This window comes from Lycorma delicatula, chromosome 7 (genome assembly GCF_047948215.1).
Source record: "Lycorma delicatula isolate Av1 chromosome 7, ASM4794821v1, whole genome shotgun sequence".
Classification (NCBI taxonomy): Eukaryota; Metazoa; Arthropoda; class Insecta; order Hemiptera; family Fulgoridae; genus Lycorma; species Lycorma delicatula.
In genome coordinates this window covers 28,970,339-28,988,338 of record NC_134461.1, presented here as the reverse complement: position 1 = coordinate 28,988,338, position 18,000 = coordinate 28,970,339, and the positions used below count along the sequence as shown (strand labels likewise).

Here is an 18,000-nt window from a genome sequence, read left to right as displayed (position 1 = left end):
CTCCTGGGCGTACAACAAAGTATCATTATCATCATCCAGACATGATATTTATATAACAAATAAATAAATAAATAAAGTTAGTTGGCAGTCTAAATTGGCATTGGTCTGAGTCAGACATCCATTAGTGAGCCTAGTGTGCCCAATTTGCAAACAGCACTTCCTCACGACGGTTATTCCTGCATAAGGAGCTCCACGATGATAACAGAACAAAGTTCATTGTTGATGGGAGCATTCCATTCATTTTCTCAATCATCACCCTCTTCAGAAAACACAAGATCATCAGAAACAACACGATTGGTGAAAGGAGGGTGGAAACAAGTCTCTTCTGCCGCACTATCAACATGCTCATTGTCTGAAATTCCAATGGTGGGGATCCAGCAGAAGCTCATAGTTGTGTTACGCCGACTGTATATCACAGATGACAGGGTGTCTGGAGTACATGTCACTAATCGCCTGTAAGGCACTCATAGAATCTGAACTGAACATACAAGTACATGTCTAAATGTTGGACTAATTATATTTAAGGCCTTAATAATAGCATACAACTCCGCAACAAAAAAGAAGGCCGAACATGTATGTTCTATTGCCAACCACAAAAGCACAACCAACAGAATTAATGTTTCCTATAAACTATGGCACCAAAATTCAAATATATCATGTTATATTATATTATCATTTTATATCATATTATAAATTTCTCGTAATATTTAGCCTGATATTATTATTTCTGGGGGAAGTGTCACAAGAATTATTCAAGACATACAGGATGATTGAAAGAAACGGGAAATTAAAAAAATTAAATAACGTGAACCCACAAAAAGTAGTCACAAGCTGAGAGATCAGGCGACCTGGGAGGTCATCTAATGTCACCATTTCATGAAATGACACGAAATGGTGTCATTTTAAAAGATGAGCAGGACTTTGTAAGAGAGCAAGCAGAAAGAATGGGATCCAAGGAGGATAGACTTATACTAAAACACAAAACTGCAGTTATCAAAAAGCAAACAATTCAGTGTAAACGTGAAATATACAGATAGTTTTGAATGATATGGATTTCAGAAAAGATAATGTAAAGGCACTTGTAAAGGCACATAAGTGCCTTTACTTTGTGCCTTGTAAGTTCACGTATAAAAGTCCAGGTAATTTTATTTTTTAGGTGTGTATTATTTGGTTGGACTGTGTAGGCTTTGCAGTAAACAGAAACAGTAATACTACAACAGTTACAAGATTTGAAACCAAAAATAAAAAATCGCGTATCAAAAAAATAACAGATAGGGACTTAATTATGCCTATAATATGCCCATAATTAGATTTTTGTTTCAAAAGATGAGGCAGAAGAGAAAGTAAAATTTTTTAGCAGTTAATCATTAAACTCCCACGACATGATTTATGGCTTGTGATGGGTGATGTGAACGCAGACAGGAAGACATATAATGTGAAAGGAGGAGGCTGGTACAAAAAAACCTCTAGAGAGAAACAAACTTCGAGTGTGACTGCTAAATGTGACAGTTGAAAGTAATTTAAAAATCATGAATATAGCATTTCCAAGAAAGTACATACATAAGGTAACTTGGATTTCACTTAGAGGAAAACATTAGAAATCAAACAGATTATGTCCTAGTTGACCAGAGAAACAGAAGTAACGTTAGAAATATTAGAAGCAATTTAACAAGGCAGATAGAACGCAGATTAGACAACCTTTTGATCTTAATAAAAATTAGAGAATAGTCAGAAAAATCCACAAAAGGAAAAATGAATCAGAATCAGAATATTGCACTAGAATAAAACAGCAAGACAATTTATTACGATTTACAAATTTATAAATTTATAAATTTATCCTGAGTTACAAGAAAAAGAACTGGATAAACAGAGAATGAACAAAAACAAAAAATTAAAAAAATTTTGTCCTAGGTAAAAGTTACAACAGTAAAGAAGCAAAGCTTTGCAAGGGGAGAAATAGAGAAGAATACAGAAAATATTCATATAGAAAATCATCCCCCTCCATATAGAAAATCATAAACAATGAGGATACATTCCAAATGATTACATTAAAATATTCACAATACAAAGTAAAACAAAGCATAGTTAAAAAAAAAACAACTTCATACAAAATTCCCTGAGAAATTCTGTGCTTACAACCCAGTAAGGAATAAACAGAATTAGATGATCAACCAGCAATTATGACAAAATAAACCCCAAACCCAGAGCAACAAAAAAAAACATGCCATAGACAAATCTAAGAAAATTAAAACTAAAAAGAAATAATAACCAAAACAACAAAGAAATAACTAATACCAAAATATAGATTAAAAAACAAATTAAACAATTTCTAAAGAAAAGGAAAGAAAATTCCATCTAAATAACTTCAATGCATCACTAAAAGCCTGAAATAAATCCATATAACCAAGGAAACCTAGGACCCCAAGGAAACTGAATATATCCTAACACCGTAAGCGCAAAGTAAAAAAGTAAAAATAAATAAACTCAAAAAAAAATTTACTAACAGTAAAAAATACATATTAAATTCTAAATTTAAAGGTTTTTTGATGATTTGATTTTTTTTCTTTTCCTTATTTTTTTATTTTTCTTTCTTGTATTTTAGCTGAGATTACCTCAGTTTCTGAGAAGTTGCTGAATGAAGAAGAAAAATTTAACAAGGAATATACCAATAATAATCCAAAATACTGAATTGCTTAATAATAATCCAAAATACATGTAGAAGTGCTTATTAAAAAGGAAAGAGGAGAACAGCAATTAAATTATAAGAAACACAAGATCTCAGTAACAGAATAACCAGAGAAATGTTAAAATGAAGAAATAATTGTTTAATTACACTGGCAGATTTAAAAATCAGAGGAAGAAGAGAATACTAGCTGGATGGAAAGAAATAGTTACAGTACCTATAAATAAGAAAGCCAACAAACAGGCTTATACATACAAAGGAGATATCACAACTAATTATTCACAAAGTTTTCTTAAAAATAATTCCAAAGTATTTAAAACTGTGTGTAGAAAGCTTGGTTGGAGAAGAACAGGGGCTGATTCTATGAAAGGGAAATTTACAAAAAATTAATGTCAGCATTAATAGTGGAAAACCTTAGGAAAAGATGAATAAATTAGAAACACCATCAGTTCTGCTTTTCAATTTAACTAAAAGAGAAAAGCAAAATGTATGTATGCATCGGTGGAAAAATGAACACATTAGCTTTTGGAAACAACCTGGCTGTGCACTGAGAAACAAAAGATCTGAAAAACTAGTGTAAAGTGGAACTGGAAGTAAACTTTCATACATAAACTGGAAGAAATTTAGTTTTAGGAAAAATACAACAATATTGAAAGTGAAGGTAAATGTAACTGGAGAAACAGGCAAAGTTTAAATACTTAAGAGGTAATACTGAACAGTAGAAACTTGTTAGAAGCAGAAACTTTAATGATAGGACACTGAAAACTGCATTAACAAATAACTACCAACTAAACTTTATGATAAATAAAATAAAGTTCTGTAACACAACAGAGAAACCTGTTTATTACATGAAGCAGAACCAATGATACGGAGAAACAAAAATTAAGCGACCGGTAAATAAAGCTTCTGTAAATAAAGTATTAAGAAAGATTTTTTGGTCCAGTTTGTGATAACAGTGAGTAAAGGAGGAAGAATAATAGACACGAAAGAATTATACAAGGAACTAGATGTAATGAATGTAGTTGAAACACGAAGATTAAGATGGCTGGAACAAAAAGACAGCAGACAAGAAGATTCACAAGTGAAAGATGTGAATCAAGTCAGAAGGATAAAGATACATAGGACAACCTAAATTGAGATGGTGACATTAAGTCTATAAAGATCTGAATAAACTGGTAGCAGATACAGTTTTTTAAAGAAGGCTGGTTGGTGAGAGCAAAAACAACTTTGGGATTGAATGGTCAGGAGAATAAAGCAACGTAAATAATTCTTATATACATTTGAAAATAAAACAAATACTGCAATATAACAAAAACTAATTATACTTCAATATTTCACAAGTTATTTTTTTATTTAACCTATTACCTATTCCTGTTACCTATTCCTATAAAAAAAATCAGTGTTAAAAATTTAACACTGCTATAAATCTATGACAAAAACCAGTGGATATTTTATACAGAGCAAATCAAAAGTATGGAAGCCCCTCAACAACTTTAAAACTGTTCCAGATAGAATACTGTAAATTTCAGAATAAGATATCGGTCAACTACATCACCTTTTGACGAGAAATAGTATTTTAACCCCTTCTTCGGGGAGGGGGGGTGGCCCAGGGGTTACGACTCAAATATGTTAAACGGTAACACCGTTTATGTGATACATCATGTTAAAAGTACCTTTAAGACAACAAAAATGGTGTAAATAAACAGTTGGTATGATGTCTGTACCCAAAATGTTGGTACAGACCACCATAATTTTAATAAATTCAAATAATAAAATTAAATAAAAAGAAATTAAACTAGTCTCTTATCAGTGTTGCAAAAATCAAGTTTATTTCACTGTTGTGTAATATTCTGTTTAGTGTTTCATTACTAACTGTTAATTTCTTATGAGAATTAATTGTGATCAGTTGATTAAATCTCCCTTTACTGCATTTGTAGGCCACTTTTGTTATTTACATTTTTTTTTATCAATTGTTTTTTACTGAATTAATTTTTTTTGTGTTACCTACAAACATTGCTATCAATGTCACTTAGTGAACAGGAGAGGCTCAAAATTTTAATGATGAGAGGCTTTGGTGATAAAAGTTAGGTCGTATAATGAAATTTGTGAATTGTTCAATGGAACATTTAATAATTGTAACCCTATTTCGAAAGGTAAGTGTCAAAAATCATCAAGCGATTTGAAGAAACAGGGAGCATTAACAATAGCGAAAAACCAGGGAGGTCTAAATCTGCAACAAATAATAATAAATTGTTAGAGTTTATGTAAGAATTTATTGAGAATCCTCATTCCTCAACTTGAACAGCAGCACAAGAACATAACATTAGTCAAAGTTCACAGATTTGAACATTAAAAAGTGAAAATTCAAACCCTTCAAAAATCATCTGGTGCAAGAACTTAATGAAGATGACTACAATTGAAGACTTGAGTTCTGTGAAATTATAATGAACAATTGTGCAGATCCTAATTTATTAAACAAGATAGATTTTAATGATTAATGCAAATTTTTTTTAAAAATAATTTAAATCACCATAATTGTCAATACTGGACAGAAATTACTGAAATTATTCCTACTGCTATTAGGAGGCAAATACACAGTATCCAGTCAAAATAAATGTGCAGGCAGGTATTGTTGTAAGTACCAATTATTCATTTATACCTTTTTTCTTGTTTTAAAGAGACTTTTAAAATGATTATAACATAAAGAGTGTTAAAATGTTAATACTAATACCATATCCTGAAAGATACAGTATTCTATCTGGAATGCTTATAAAGTTGTTTAAGGTGTTCTGTAATTTTGACTCCCTCTACGATATATAAAATATAAAATATTTTATATCTGGGACTTAACAATATTTTATATCTGGGAATAATGAAAATAATAAGTTTACAAATGAAGTTATGATATTGAAGATCCACTAACGATTACATCAAGTACTGTAACAACACAAAATTACGTACCTATAATGTAAAATTAATTGAAATAAAAAAAGGCACAAACTTGCTGAGAAACATTATTATCTCACTGAATTTTAGACCCTTTAAAAACTTTTTAACATTTTCAAAGTTATTTAAAAGAAGATTTTTGAATCAACTAAATGATTTTTTCTAATTATGATTTTTAATGGAAACCAGTATAGGAAATGAACATCAACAAGGGTCATTTGAAAAGTTCTGTTTGACAAAAAAACACAAGATATTTCAGAATTTTTTTTATCAATATAGTCACCTAACAATTTTGATACATTTCGATCAACAACTTCCAAACTTTTTACTACTTCAGTATACTGTGGTTTTGTAACTCTGCAAATAATGGAAGTCTCAGCTTTGAACTAATCATTTGAAGTGAATCTTTGTCCAGCGAATCATTTCTTTAGGTTTGGTAAAAGAAGAAATCATTGGAAGCAAGTAATCTAGCACATACGGTGCATAAAGAAGCACTTCAAAACATAAGCCATTGAGTTTTGCAACAACAACCACAGGCATGTGCGTGGGTGCATTATTGTGATGTAAGAATACTTTTTTGGCTGGATGTTAACATTTACATGAATAGCACTCTCTAATTGATCCAATAGTAAACCGTAATACTCCCCGGTGATAGTTCTGCCTTTTTCCAGCTGTGACTTTACCTGCAAATGAAACCTACTTCACTATCCTTAATGCACTTTACCAGCTCCCACCCACTGTTTGGTCTCTGGCATGTAATGGTTAGTCCATATTTCATCTACTGTTATAAAATGTCAAAGAAACTTAATGAAATTGAGTTTAAGTAAATCTTACCCTTGAAAATGAAGATGAGTACAATGAAGATGATACATCTGAATGTATCTTTTTAGTTAACTGTTAACGTTGAATTCATTAAGCAGAAAGCTTTTTCATACCCTTAACACCAAGTAGAATTTAGTGAAAGATCTATTGAGATATCTGCAATGTCAGCAACTTTGCGAACCTTCGGATGGTGAGTAGTTAAGACCACATTGTGAATTTCTGTGACAATTTGATCAGTAATAGTGGTTTTTAGTTGTCTCGAGAGAATTCATAATCTTGAATGGATGTATAACCACATTAAATTCAGCAGCTCACATTTTTACTATCAAAATTGAATCTAATTCTTTGAATGTCCATTGCAGTTAAATTTCTTAAAACAGAATGAACAAGCAAACAGCTCAAACAAAGAAATAACAAACAGCTTAAATCTGAATTTTATAATTTTTTTTTGTAAAATTTGTTTGGTTTATTCAATTACTACAAACAAGCAAGCAACTACAGGAACATACTTTGATCAAATGCATTATCTCTGTATACAAAGCTTGTATGCAATAAAGTATTAAGAGACTTCGGAATATTCTTTCATCTTCTCATGTTTTTGAATTGGGGGAAGGATTAGGAAGCTTGACTTTACCTTAATGGTAAAGCCATTAGACTATCTATACAGTCACTGAACATAAAACACAAACCTCGGTCGATTAACAGGCCACCTCTAATGTACACTAAGGATCCAGTGATTCTTCAGGTCCTAGAATCTTTGGCATGGAGAATCTAGTGAGATCAGATCTGAACAAAACAGAATCAATAATGGGAAAGAAGAGACCGTGGTTAAGGAAAATGAGAGAATAGTAAAGGAGAAATCCTCATCTATGGATAGATGATGGTAATTTACTTTACCTTCTAAATCATGATTTGTTACTGACAGAGGACTTAATGTACATTGGGAAGCATTCATTTTTGATTTTCTATAAAATCACTGATTCCTGTAGTAAGTACAGCAACAGTTCTGTAAGGATATTTTGCTAATTTTATAAGCAAACCTTGTCATACCTAAAATACACAATTTTTATGATGAGTTCCTCATCTGCTGTTCCTCATCACTGTTTTTAAAATTAAAAAAAAAAAAAATTATCGAAAGGTAGCCGAGTACATTTCAAAGAATTTTAGAGATCAATATTTATTTATTTTATCTCCAGTAAATGTATTCTTTCTCCATGCCTCAACCAGTTCAACTGAGAATTTATTCCGTATCATTCAAAAACCTAGGTAAAACATTCAATGACTACAATCTGACTACTTGGATGTCCCAATCTGAACAGCAACTGTGCGAAGAAGTAAACACACCAGTCGACAACTTAAGTAACCGATTGGCAATAGATTTTTAAATAGCTCTTGTAATCAAAAACATTTCACATTTTGTGAGTTTTATTTAATAAGACCAAAATTTACACACTGAATTCAACTCCTTTTCTATAAGCACAGCCTAAAAGAACTGTAATATTTTTTATATAAGTACAAATATTTTTTTAAATTAAAATAAAATTGTCATACCTAAGCAGGATATCAGAATAAAGACCAAATGGTACAGATGTGCAACTTTCAACAGAAGCTGTTAGATCACTAGCAGTAGAAAGAGCAGCTTCATAATCACCTGTAACAGTAAACATCTTACCAAAACATTTGTGGGTGGGAGTAACACTCTTTGTGGTGAGTTAAATTCTTTCAGGTAATGTTTAATCTTAAGTTAAGGAAATTACATACTATTACTTGTAATTTAGAACAAGCAGAACATTTTTAACCTTTAAATACCAGACAGATTAAATTGGACAATTTAATTTCTACTTAAAAACAACTGATTATTTTAACACAATCAGCAATCATATCTACACAAAGGTCCCTCAAATATAAAGAATGATTTTAGAAATGGATTTCTTCTAAAAACATTTCAATTAATTTATGTTTGGAAATACTTTTTTCCATTTGTATATCTCTTTTTCCATCTTTTTAACAGAAACTCACATAACTCAAAAACAGACTGAGATATTTTAATCAAATTCTGTACATATGTATAAATCAGCATCTACACAAAAACAAAATTAAATATGGAAATTTTTCATTTCAAATTTCAAAATAATAACCACAATAATTTTGATGTCATTAAAAGTTCAGTAATTTGACTGTTATTTTGCTAAAATCTTAATAATTTAAGTGTAATTAAACTAAAATGAATTCAAAGGATATTAATTGATATAATTTTAATTTTCAACAATGATCTGAATTAATCTGTTGACAAAAACGTATGTCCTTAACAGAGTGAATAAACACTGTACTGGTGATAACAAGTATCACATCAAATTATCATATTTTTAAGCATCACATAAGAGCTTTACAAATGGCAATGTCAATGGTAATGGTTGTGAAGTACCATAGCTCTTACAAAGAACCGTTTCCAGATAGACAATAGTGAAATCATAAACCCATCTGTATAACACATAAATCCAATGCATCAGTTTTTGAGGAATGTATAAAAGAAATTTAGATATACTTAAAAAGTTATAAAATTATTGACATAAAAATTAATTTTTTCATAATGGATAGTGCAACTGTAATATTCTTTAGATAGCTCTTACATCCTTTTAAAGAAAAGTGCTAAAAATTAAAAAAAAGTGAAAAAAGAAGCGCTTAAAGAAGAGAGTAAGATATTAAAATATTTAGGTCCAAAGTAAAGAGTTATCCATGAGTACAGTTATTTTTAATAAACATTATCCGATTCATATAGATATAAACAAGAGAAAGACACATTATAAGAGATGGCAGTCTCACTGATAGAGATACTTGTACAGCTTTGATGGCTGCTCAAGTCACACACAATTCTGATGGCTCAATCTGAATAACAAAAATCCTATTAATATTTCTATTTCTGGAAAATATTTAAAAAAGATACCCAGAACAGATAAAAGAGATCAAATTAAACAGTTTTTAAAACTTGTTTGGAAAGGCAGAGAGATAATCTTCATAAGAGAATTTAATTTTATAGTAACTCTATCTGAATTTACAATTTCATTTGGTTATCAAATATCACACCAATAAATTCAGAAAAGAAAAAATTACAGAAAATTACTCTTTATAAAGATCAGAATTTTTATAAAGAGGCAGTAAACGTGTGAGTCAGATCGTGTCATTATTTCACAGAGGAAGAATAGTAGAAAAATTACTTTACTGTCATCATTTATAGGGTCGTGCATCTACTGACCCAAAAAATGACTTATGAGTATTAAGTTATGTTTTGCCACGACAAATAAGATATAAAATAACTCCATCTTGTGTATTCAACAGCAGATTTTAGAAGTAAATAAAAAAAACATAGTATTAATGACAACTAAAACTAACAAATTATATAGATGATCTTATATGTCAAAAAGTTAAAAAAAAAAAAAAGATACAAAAGATCAAAATTTCATGTATTTACTAACTTCAACGTGAACATGTTAACTGACCAAAACTATCCTACAATTTTAACAAAAGCACTTTAATACACTATCTTTTAAATATATGTTTTTTAATGCGGCTAAAAATGTTACAATTTATATATTACAAACCTACCAGCTTTTAATTTACAAGAGAGTAATTGTGATAATATTGGTAACTGTTGTGGAGGACAAGCTGTAAGAGTATCAGCAGCTCTCCCATAATAGATCGCTGCCTGCTGATAATCACCTTCATCTTCTAATGCTTTAGCAGCCTCTAAGAGGAGACCTGTATTCAAAGGCTGCTCTAATTCAGATTGCCATAGTTTACCAGCTTCTGAAAAACAACTCAACGCACCCTACAAGATAATACATAAAATTAGATAAACAATCTATTCAAAAGATACTGTACACAAAAGCAGAACAAATTATCACTAACAGTCAAATAAAATGAAAAATATGATGGTGAAAAAAATGAAGAATATCCTTTAATTTCAAGCATATGGAGCAGAAAAAACAAATTGAAAACCTACACCGGAGGTAATTTTTATTTAGATTTTTAAGAAGCAAGAGGGCTGGCTTGACCTGTAGGCATATTAGCTATCAGCTTGACTGATACCTAAACAATTGGTAAGTAGAAAATAATCTTTGGCCAATCTCACAGGCAAGTCATCACTACGTTAAACCTCATTAACCTTCAAGGGCTCGCACAGGCTGCGACAGATTGACTGCTTTTTTAACATTTTTATTGATTTTTTTTAGAAAGTAGTTTAATAAGCCAGTTGGGACTTCAGGTATTTTCTAATGAACTATTGAGAGACAAGGTCCCATTATAATGCTGACTGTTGACCACATGAGAGAGTGGCAAAAAAAGATAAATTCCCAAGGGTCTTTAGGCAGCCAATGTGCCACCTATGTGAGCCCTTGTTATAAAATGAGCGTTCACTCTGACCAGTGTGGCGCCTTGTCTTCTGCTGTGTGTTTGTTAAACTAAAATGTAAGTATATATTACTACTTTTTTCATTTTTTTTTTTTCATGTGTTTATAGTGTTATATTTATAAAAATTTGTATAAACATATTTGTTTTTTATTTTATTAGAACCAGAGAAATTTTATATTAAAAATAACTTTTTCTAGTATTTTTAGGGAACGATTCCATACACCAGATGAAATCCTTCAAGTTTTCAATGAAAACTCGAAAACAAGAACGAACCATGTGATATAGACAATGAGTGATATAGATTTTCAGCTGAAAATATTGAAGTAGATGAACACGACAGTGATTTCAAAGTCAATTTGGACACTGACGATAATGAAGATGTAGACGAAACTTCTGACTTTCGCTTCTTCATTGGTAAAGACGTCGACTCATTATGGGCCTCTGATCCTTTGTAACAGTGTCAAAAACAAAATCAAAAAATATAGTGAAGGTTTTTCCTCGACCTAAGGATCTTCTTGCCAAAGTAAAACAGAACTGGATTGTTTTCTTCAAATAGTAAATACTGACATAGTCGATAACATTTTAAAATACACAAATATTTTCATAAAAAAAATTGGCTCATCCTCATTGCCATGAAAGACACTATCGCAAAACTACAAGAACAGAAATACTACCTGCATTTGGTGCAATATTTTTGTTGGCTGTAAAACAAGGCAATCTGACTAACTTGTCCGAATTTTTCACTGTTAACAGCACTGGGCTAACAATTTTCCGGGCGAACTTCAGTGAAAATTGTTTTTGATTTTTATTGAAATGCTTATATCAGAATTGGATGATATAAATAATAGAGTTCAATGTTCTAACAGCGACAAACTAGCCCCAACTAGGAAGTTAATAATCTTGTAAGTTTGATAATCTTGTATCAAACTGCCAAATTTCATATAACCCAGGATAATTTTTTACAACTGACGAAATGCTAATTGGATTTCGAGACCATTGTAGTTAAAAATTAATATAATTAAAAACATTTTAGGCAGTAGAAATAACCATAAATAAACTTTTGGTTATTTTAATGATATACTGATTTATTTATAGATTTGAATTATATCAAACAAATATAAATACAAACATAAATAATGTTATATATATAAATAATAATAAAAACCACTTATGAAAACACCAAAATATCAAATTAAATAAAAACTTACAAATTTCTACAATGGTTTTGAATCTATGGATTTATCTATGTTTTTAAAACACAGATTTATCGGTTATAAAACACTATATCAGACAATGGATTATTATTGTTAAATGTAAAAACAGTTAATTGTCACAATCAACAGAATTAATTATTATTATTAATTACATTAACAAATTAAAATAGGGATTCCAATCTAAATACTTCATTATGTTCAAAATTTACCTGTTATTCACAAATATATACTTTCATACTTGTATTTGAATCATTCCATGTGAAGTGGACCAGGGGTACCCAGTCGACCATCTCCAAACTTCATCAAATTTTGCATGGATTTTTCCAAATTGTAGATCTGTTATCTGCTATTGCTGATTTTCTGTGCTTGAAAAAAGGGTACTTGCTGGTAGTTTGTGCAAACATGCAAAAAATTCTAACTTTGACTTACAATTTTGGAAGGCAATAATAAAGCTATAAGTTTGTGTTTTAATATTTTTGGTTACCATCTTATGCTGAATTCAAATATGTTATTCAGAAGTTTCTTCTTATAGCATCTGGTTTTGAGATATAGCAGCTGAAATTCAGCTAAAACGTTGTTGCAACATTTTGTAAGTTAAAGTTTGAGCTTATATAATTCCTTATCTATTTCTTTAATCGAAACAAGACTTTGTAACCTGAAAAAGGAAATAATTGTATCTAACATCCTAAAGTTTCAAAGCAACTTGAGGCTTATTCAAATTTGGTCAAAACGTTTTTAGCAGCTCGATTTTTTACCTACCTTGGAAGCTTATATCTTAGGTATATCTTCTTAGATTTCGTTAGTTTTATAATAGTTAGAAAGAGCAACATTTAAACTAAAATACCCATTCAGTTTGTTTTTTGACCCATAGTTTATAAGTAGCAGAAAAAAAAGTTGAAAGATAATGCATCTTTCTCACAGGGAGCAAGTTTTCCATAATGTTTATGGATTAAATGAATACTTTCTAGTAGAATGTAATTTCTTATTAAGTAATATCATCCATTTTTCTGCCTGTTAAAACAAAGTTGTTAACTGTATTAGCTGTACCATGCCTCCTATTGAATGCAGAGGAGACAGTCTCAACTAATTACATTTTTTATGGCAAGCACATTTTTTAAAATATTTATTATACATGCACAAATTACCAAAATCATAAACAAAATGAAATATAGTCATAGTAGTAATAACAAAGTGCAATAAAGTATTACAATATTATAAAATACAATAGCTTCAAAATAAAATAGGAATATCCAAAGTAGTCAGAAACGTTTTAGCGCAATACTTTTAATTCCACTTCAGCTTAAATTGTGTCTCAATCATAGACTGGATGTATTCTGAACACATATATTGTCGTCCTGATGATGTTGTTGATGGTGCTTCATGAATAGCACAAATGTGCTGTTCTGGAAAAAAGATTTGCAGTTCTTTTTCAAGATATTGTAAATTTTGGAACATTCTTTAAAAAATCTAATAATATTCTGAAGCATTAAATGTTTTTCCACCTTCAGCTGTTTCACTAGAAATAGACATTTCACTAGAAATGTCCATGGATTAAAAGTCTGTCACATACAAAAGATTAATTATTTTTGATAAGCTTTCTTACCAACTACACGGTGTCCCATATAAAACGCAACCCAACCTTATATTGGTAGGTATTGAAATAATAAAAGGGCATGTGTAAATGTAAATGTGATTTTTATTATAACCATCCGTTACCTTACATTTAGAGTAAATGTTGGAAGTGGCCGCCATCTTTTTGAATACAAGCTTCAATTCTTTTTACAGCGTTTCTTGCAACTTTTATCAAAGTTTGTGGCTGGATATTTAATATAGCTTGTTCAATATTGACTTTCAATTGTTCAAGTGTTCGTGGTTTGTTGCTGTAGGCTTTTTCTTTGAGGTAACCCCATAGAAAAAAATCCGTCGCAGTCAAATCTGGAGATCTTGGTGCCCAGAAGCCTCGACCGTCGACCGATAACACGATTACCAAAGAATTCCTCAACGAAATCAGAAGCTGAACCTGTGTAATGTGATGTCGCACCGTCATGTTGTAGCCAGCAGTGTCTGTCTTCCTCTTCCAAGAGTGCGATGAACTGAAATAAAATATCCTGATATCGTTCTGCATTGATGGTGTACTTGAAAAAAATAGGACCGATTATTTTCTTCCACGATATCGCGCACCACACGCCCAACTTCTGCGGGTGTAATTGTTTTTCGTGATAAATGTGGGGATTTTCAGCACTCCAAATTCTACTGTTTTGGCTGTTTACGTAGCCATCCAAATGAAACCGTGCTTCATCTGTGAAAAATTACGAATCCATAACATTAATTCCCTCACGCAGAAATCGACGGAACCGTTGACAATATTGTAGCCGTTTTTCTTTGTCGGGCTCAAGAAGTTGAATGAACCGTCTGAATGTGATAAGGGCGTAATTGTAATTGTTTGGTCGCCCGATGAACAGTTGATTTAGACAAATTAATTTCAGCAGATAAACGTCTGATCGATTTATTTGGCGGGGCGAGTGATCGGTCTTTGATTTCAGTGACTGTATCTGTATTCAACACTGACGCAGATCTTTTATTAACAGAACCAGTCTCTCTAAATTTTTTAACTAACCTTAATACTGATGTTTTGTTAGTAGCTGGTTTATCTGGGTACTTATGGTGAAACAAATCTTGCACTGCAACCACTGATTTTGTACTGAAGTACGACTCAACAATCACACGTTCATCTAGCGAAAACACCATCTTGTCTCTAGCAATACACTAAACGTTATGATTGTATTGTTGTTACTATCAGTAGTGTTCTACTGCATCGCCGCGATGTTCAGATGTTGGACGAGTCCATTTCAGTAACGAGATTGACTTTTGAAATTTCATGGATGAGTGATTGATGGGTTGCGTTTTATATGGGATACTCTGTATATAATATATGGATCAAAAAACAAAATGCATGGATTATGTTGTTTAAAAGCTGCCCTTTCTACACATTATAAAACTAACAAAATCTTTAAAAGCTGCCCTTTCTACACATTATAAAACTAACAAAATCTGAGAAGGTAAACCTGAGATATAAGCCTTGAAGATGGACCAAGACCAAAAATCATGATAAAATATTTTTGACCAAAGTTGGTGATGGATTTCTCCTGATATAAGATTCAAATTACTTTGAAACTGCAGGATCCTATACATAATTATTCCCTTTTTCAAATTTCAAACTCTCATTCTGATTAAAGAATTAAATAAGGAAATACATAAGCTGAAACTTTGACTTCCTAAATGTTGCAACAAATTTTTGGCTGAATTTCATTTGCTGTATCTCAAAACCAGGTTCCAGAAGAAACTTGTGACTAACATATTATGCATAATAAGCTATATAGCATAAAAAATTAATCAACAGTACCAAAATTCAAATCTGTATCTTTATTAATGATGTCAAAATTGTTAGTCAAAGATAACAATTTTTACATGTGTCCACAAGCTGTAAGTACCTCTTTATTAAGAAGCCACAAAAAATCAGCCACAGCAGATAAAGAGCTGCAATTTGGTTAAACGGCATTTCAGACCATGGGGAACCTCCACCAAAAATTTGATGATATTTGGAGATGGTCAATGGCGAACAATTTGTTCAGATTCATTTGTTTTCTTCGTCCTCTTGCTTAAATGTAAACATCGTCTTTCTTCTTATTTGTTAATGAAGCAGTCGGTCTTAATCATTATTAGAATTATTAATAGTGTGTATTGGACACTTTCCTTTAAAATGTTGAAGAAATAACATTACTAAATTCTATACCTGTTCTAGCTAGACAGCATATTTAATATACATTTAAAAATGTGAACTTAACTAAACGTATGAAACTATTGTAGCATAATGTAATAATTAATTCAATGTAAATTTAAAGTAAATGAAGTGCTTAACAATACTTTATTATCCAGCAATTACTTAATGTATACAGTTTACACAACCAACAAATTACACCGCGGTTTGAATTGTCATAGACAATTTTCAAAACTGACCACCTGACATGAAATGACCCACTTTATATTCATATTTTACTAACCTTCTAGGTATAAATGGATCAATTATTTAAACTAGCACACCTTTCTAATAGCCAGCTTAACTGTAACCAACATTTAATCAGTTGAGCATGACAACAAGCTGCCTTTAATAATTTATCAATAATTTGGTCTGTTAAAGAAAGTCTTTAATAATTATTAATAACAGTTTACTAGACGATACATTTAATAAATTATAAATTCTTGAATAGTAAAGCATGTAAGACTACATTATTATATTACAAAGATATCCCATATAAAGTTGGTTATAATATATTGAATTTGTTGAGGGGGGGGAATAAGCTGTTAACATTATTGTTAACAGTACAGTGTAGATAATATTCAAAGAGAACGAAAAACAATGGCTGTATACATCCTGATTTACAAATGTTCCAGAAATATTTTCATAAATTCAGTGAAATAAAAGCAGTCACTTTGTTTTTTAAATCATCAGGTATTTATGGGACATCTTATACACATTTATGTCAATAATAATATTAAGCATACCTTATAATATTGGATTATCAATAAAGCTATAATTACTCACTTCTAAACGATCTGTCTGTGGTGCTATGAGAGGACCGCTGTTAACTTTTAAAAAGTGACGACCTGCAGAACGTAAAGCCCAAGCCGCATTACTGGAATGACCAAGAGCAGCTTCACAACGTCCAACACCCATCTGGCAAAGACCTGCATACTCGACTACACCTGCCCTCTCACATTCAATTCCCAAAGCACCTGAAAACAAAAGACAACTGCAGACTTAAATTTTACAGGACAAAGGATACATCCTTTGAATAATACATATAATAATACATCCTAGAATAATATAAACTCAGATAATACAGAGACAGCTTAAATCAATTAGAAACAAATAAAAATGTACCACATATAAAAAAATCATCTTTTTTTATAAAAAGGAACATAGAACAAAATTTTTTTTTTTTTTTTGTCTTCAGTCATTTGACTGGTTTGATGCAGCTCTCCAAGATTCCCTATCTAGTGCTAGTCGTTTCATTTCAGTATACCCTCTACATCCTACATCCCCAACAATTTGTTTTACATACTCCAAACGTCGCCTGCCTACACAATTTTTCCCTTCTACCTGTCCTTCCAATATTAAAGCGACTATTCCAGGATGCCTTAGTATGTGGCCTATAAGTCTGTCTCTTCTTTTAACTATATTTTTCCAAATGCTTCTTTCTTCATCTATTTGCCGCAATACCTCTTCATTTGTCACTTTATCCACCCATCTGATTTTTAACATTCTCCTATAGCACCACATTTCAAAAGCTTCTAATCTTTTCTTCTCAGATACTCCGATTGTCCAAGTTTCACTTCCATATAAAGCGACACTCCAAACATACACTTTCAAAAATCTTTTCCTGACATTTAAATTAATTTTTGATGTAAACAAATTATATTTCTTACTGAAGGCTCGTTTAGCTTGTGCTATTCGGCATTTTATATCGCTCCTGCTTCGTCCAGCTTTAGTAAAATTTTAAATAATTATAATTTATAAAAACTCTTTTATGTACCAAAAAGCTTGTGATTCTCTTAATCTTTATTTTCATACTTCTTATAAAAATTCTCTTTCATAAAGATCATTTAAGAGCCTCTTTTTAAACCATATGTTCACATTAGCCACTAATTTCAAAATTCAATACCTCCCCATGAATTTTTATGTCTAAGCACTATAAAGTGCTACACTTGACTAAGCATTGTAATACAGAGATATTCAAAAGTCACATACATCAAAGTAATAAAAAAATAAGACTGAGTAATAATATTGAAAGATTTATTTATATCACAACATACTTTCAAAATGGCTGTCCTGTTCAGTATGCATGTACAAACTCTTTTTAATCAGAA

General features: G+C 30.9%; 1 protein-coding gene across 4 annotated transcripts in view; it reads right to left on the bottom strand.

The window, feature by feature from the left end:
* The window catches only part of Hap40 (Huntingtin-associated protein 40 kDa), a 49,838-nt gene that overhangs the window by 21,231 nt on the left and 10,607 nt on the right, over positions 1-18,000 (bottom strand). For all 4 annotated transcript variants that reach the window (XM_075370424.1, XM_075370423.1, XM_075370425.1 and 1 more), the window contains exons 3-5: positions 16,676-16,866; positions 10,055-10,277; positions 8,003-8,102 (exon numbers count right to left, since the gene is read on the bottom strand). In XM_075370424.1, the coding sequence (XP_075226539.1) occupies positions 8,003-8,102; positions 10,055-10,277; positions 16,676-16,866 (514 nt within the window). The remainder of the gene's footprint in view (positions 1-8,002; positions 8,103-10,054; positions 10,278-16,675; positions 16,867-18,000) is intronic.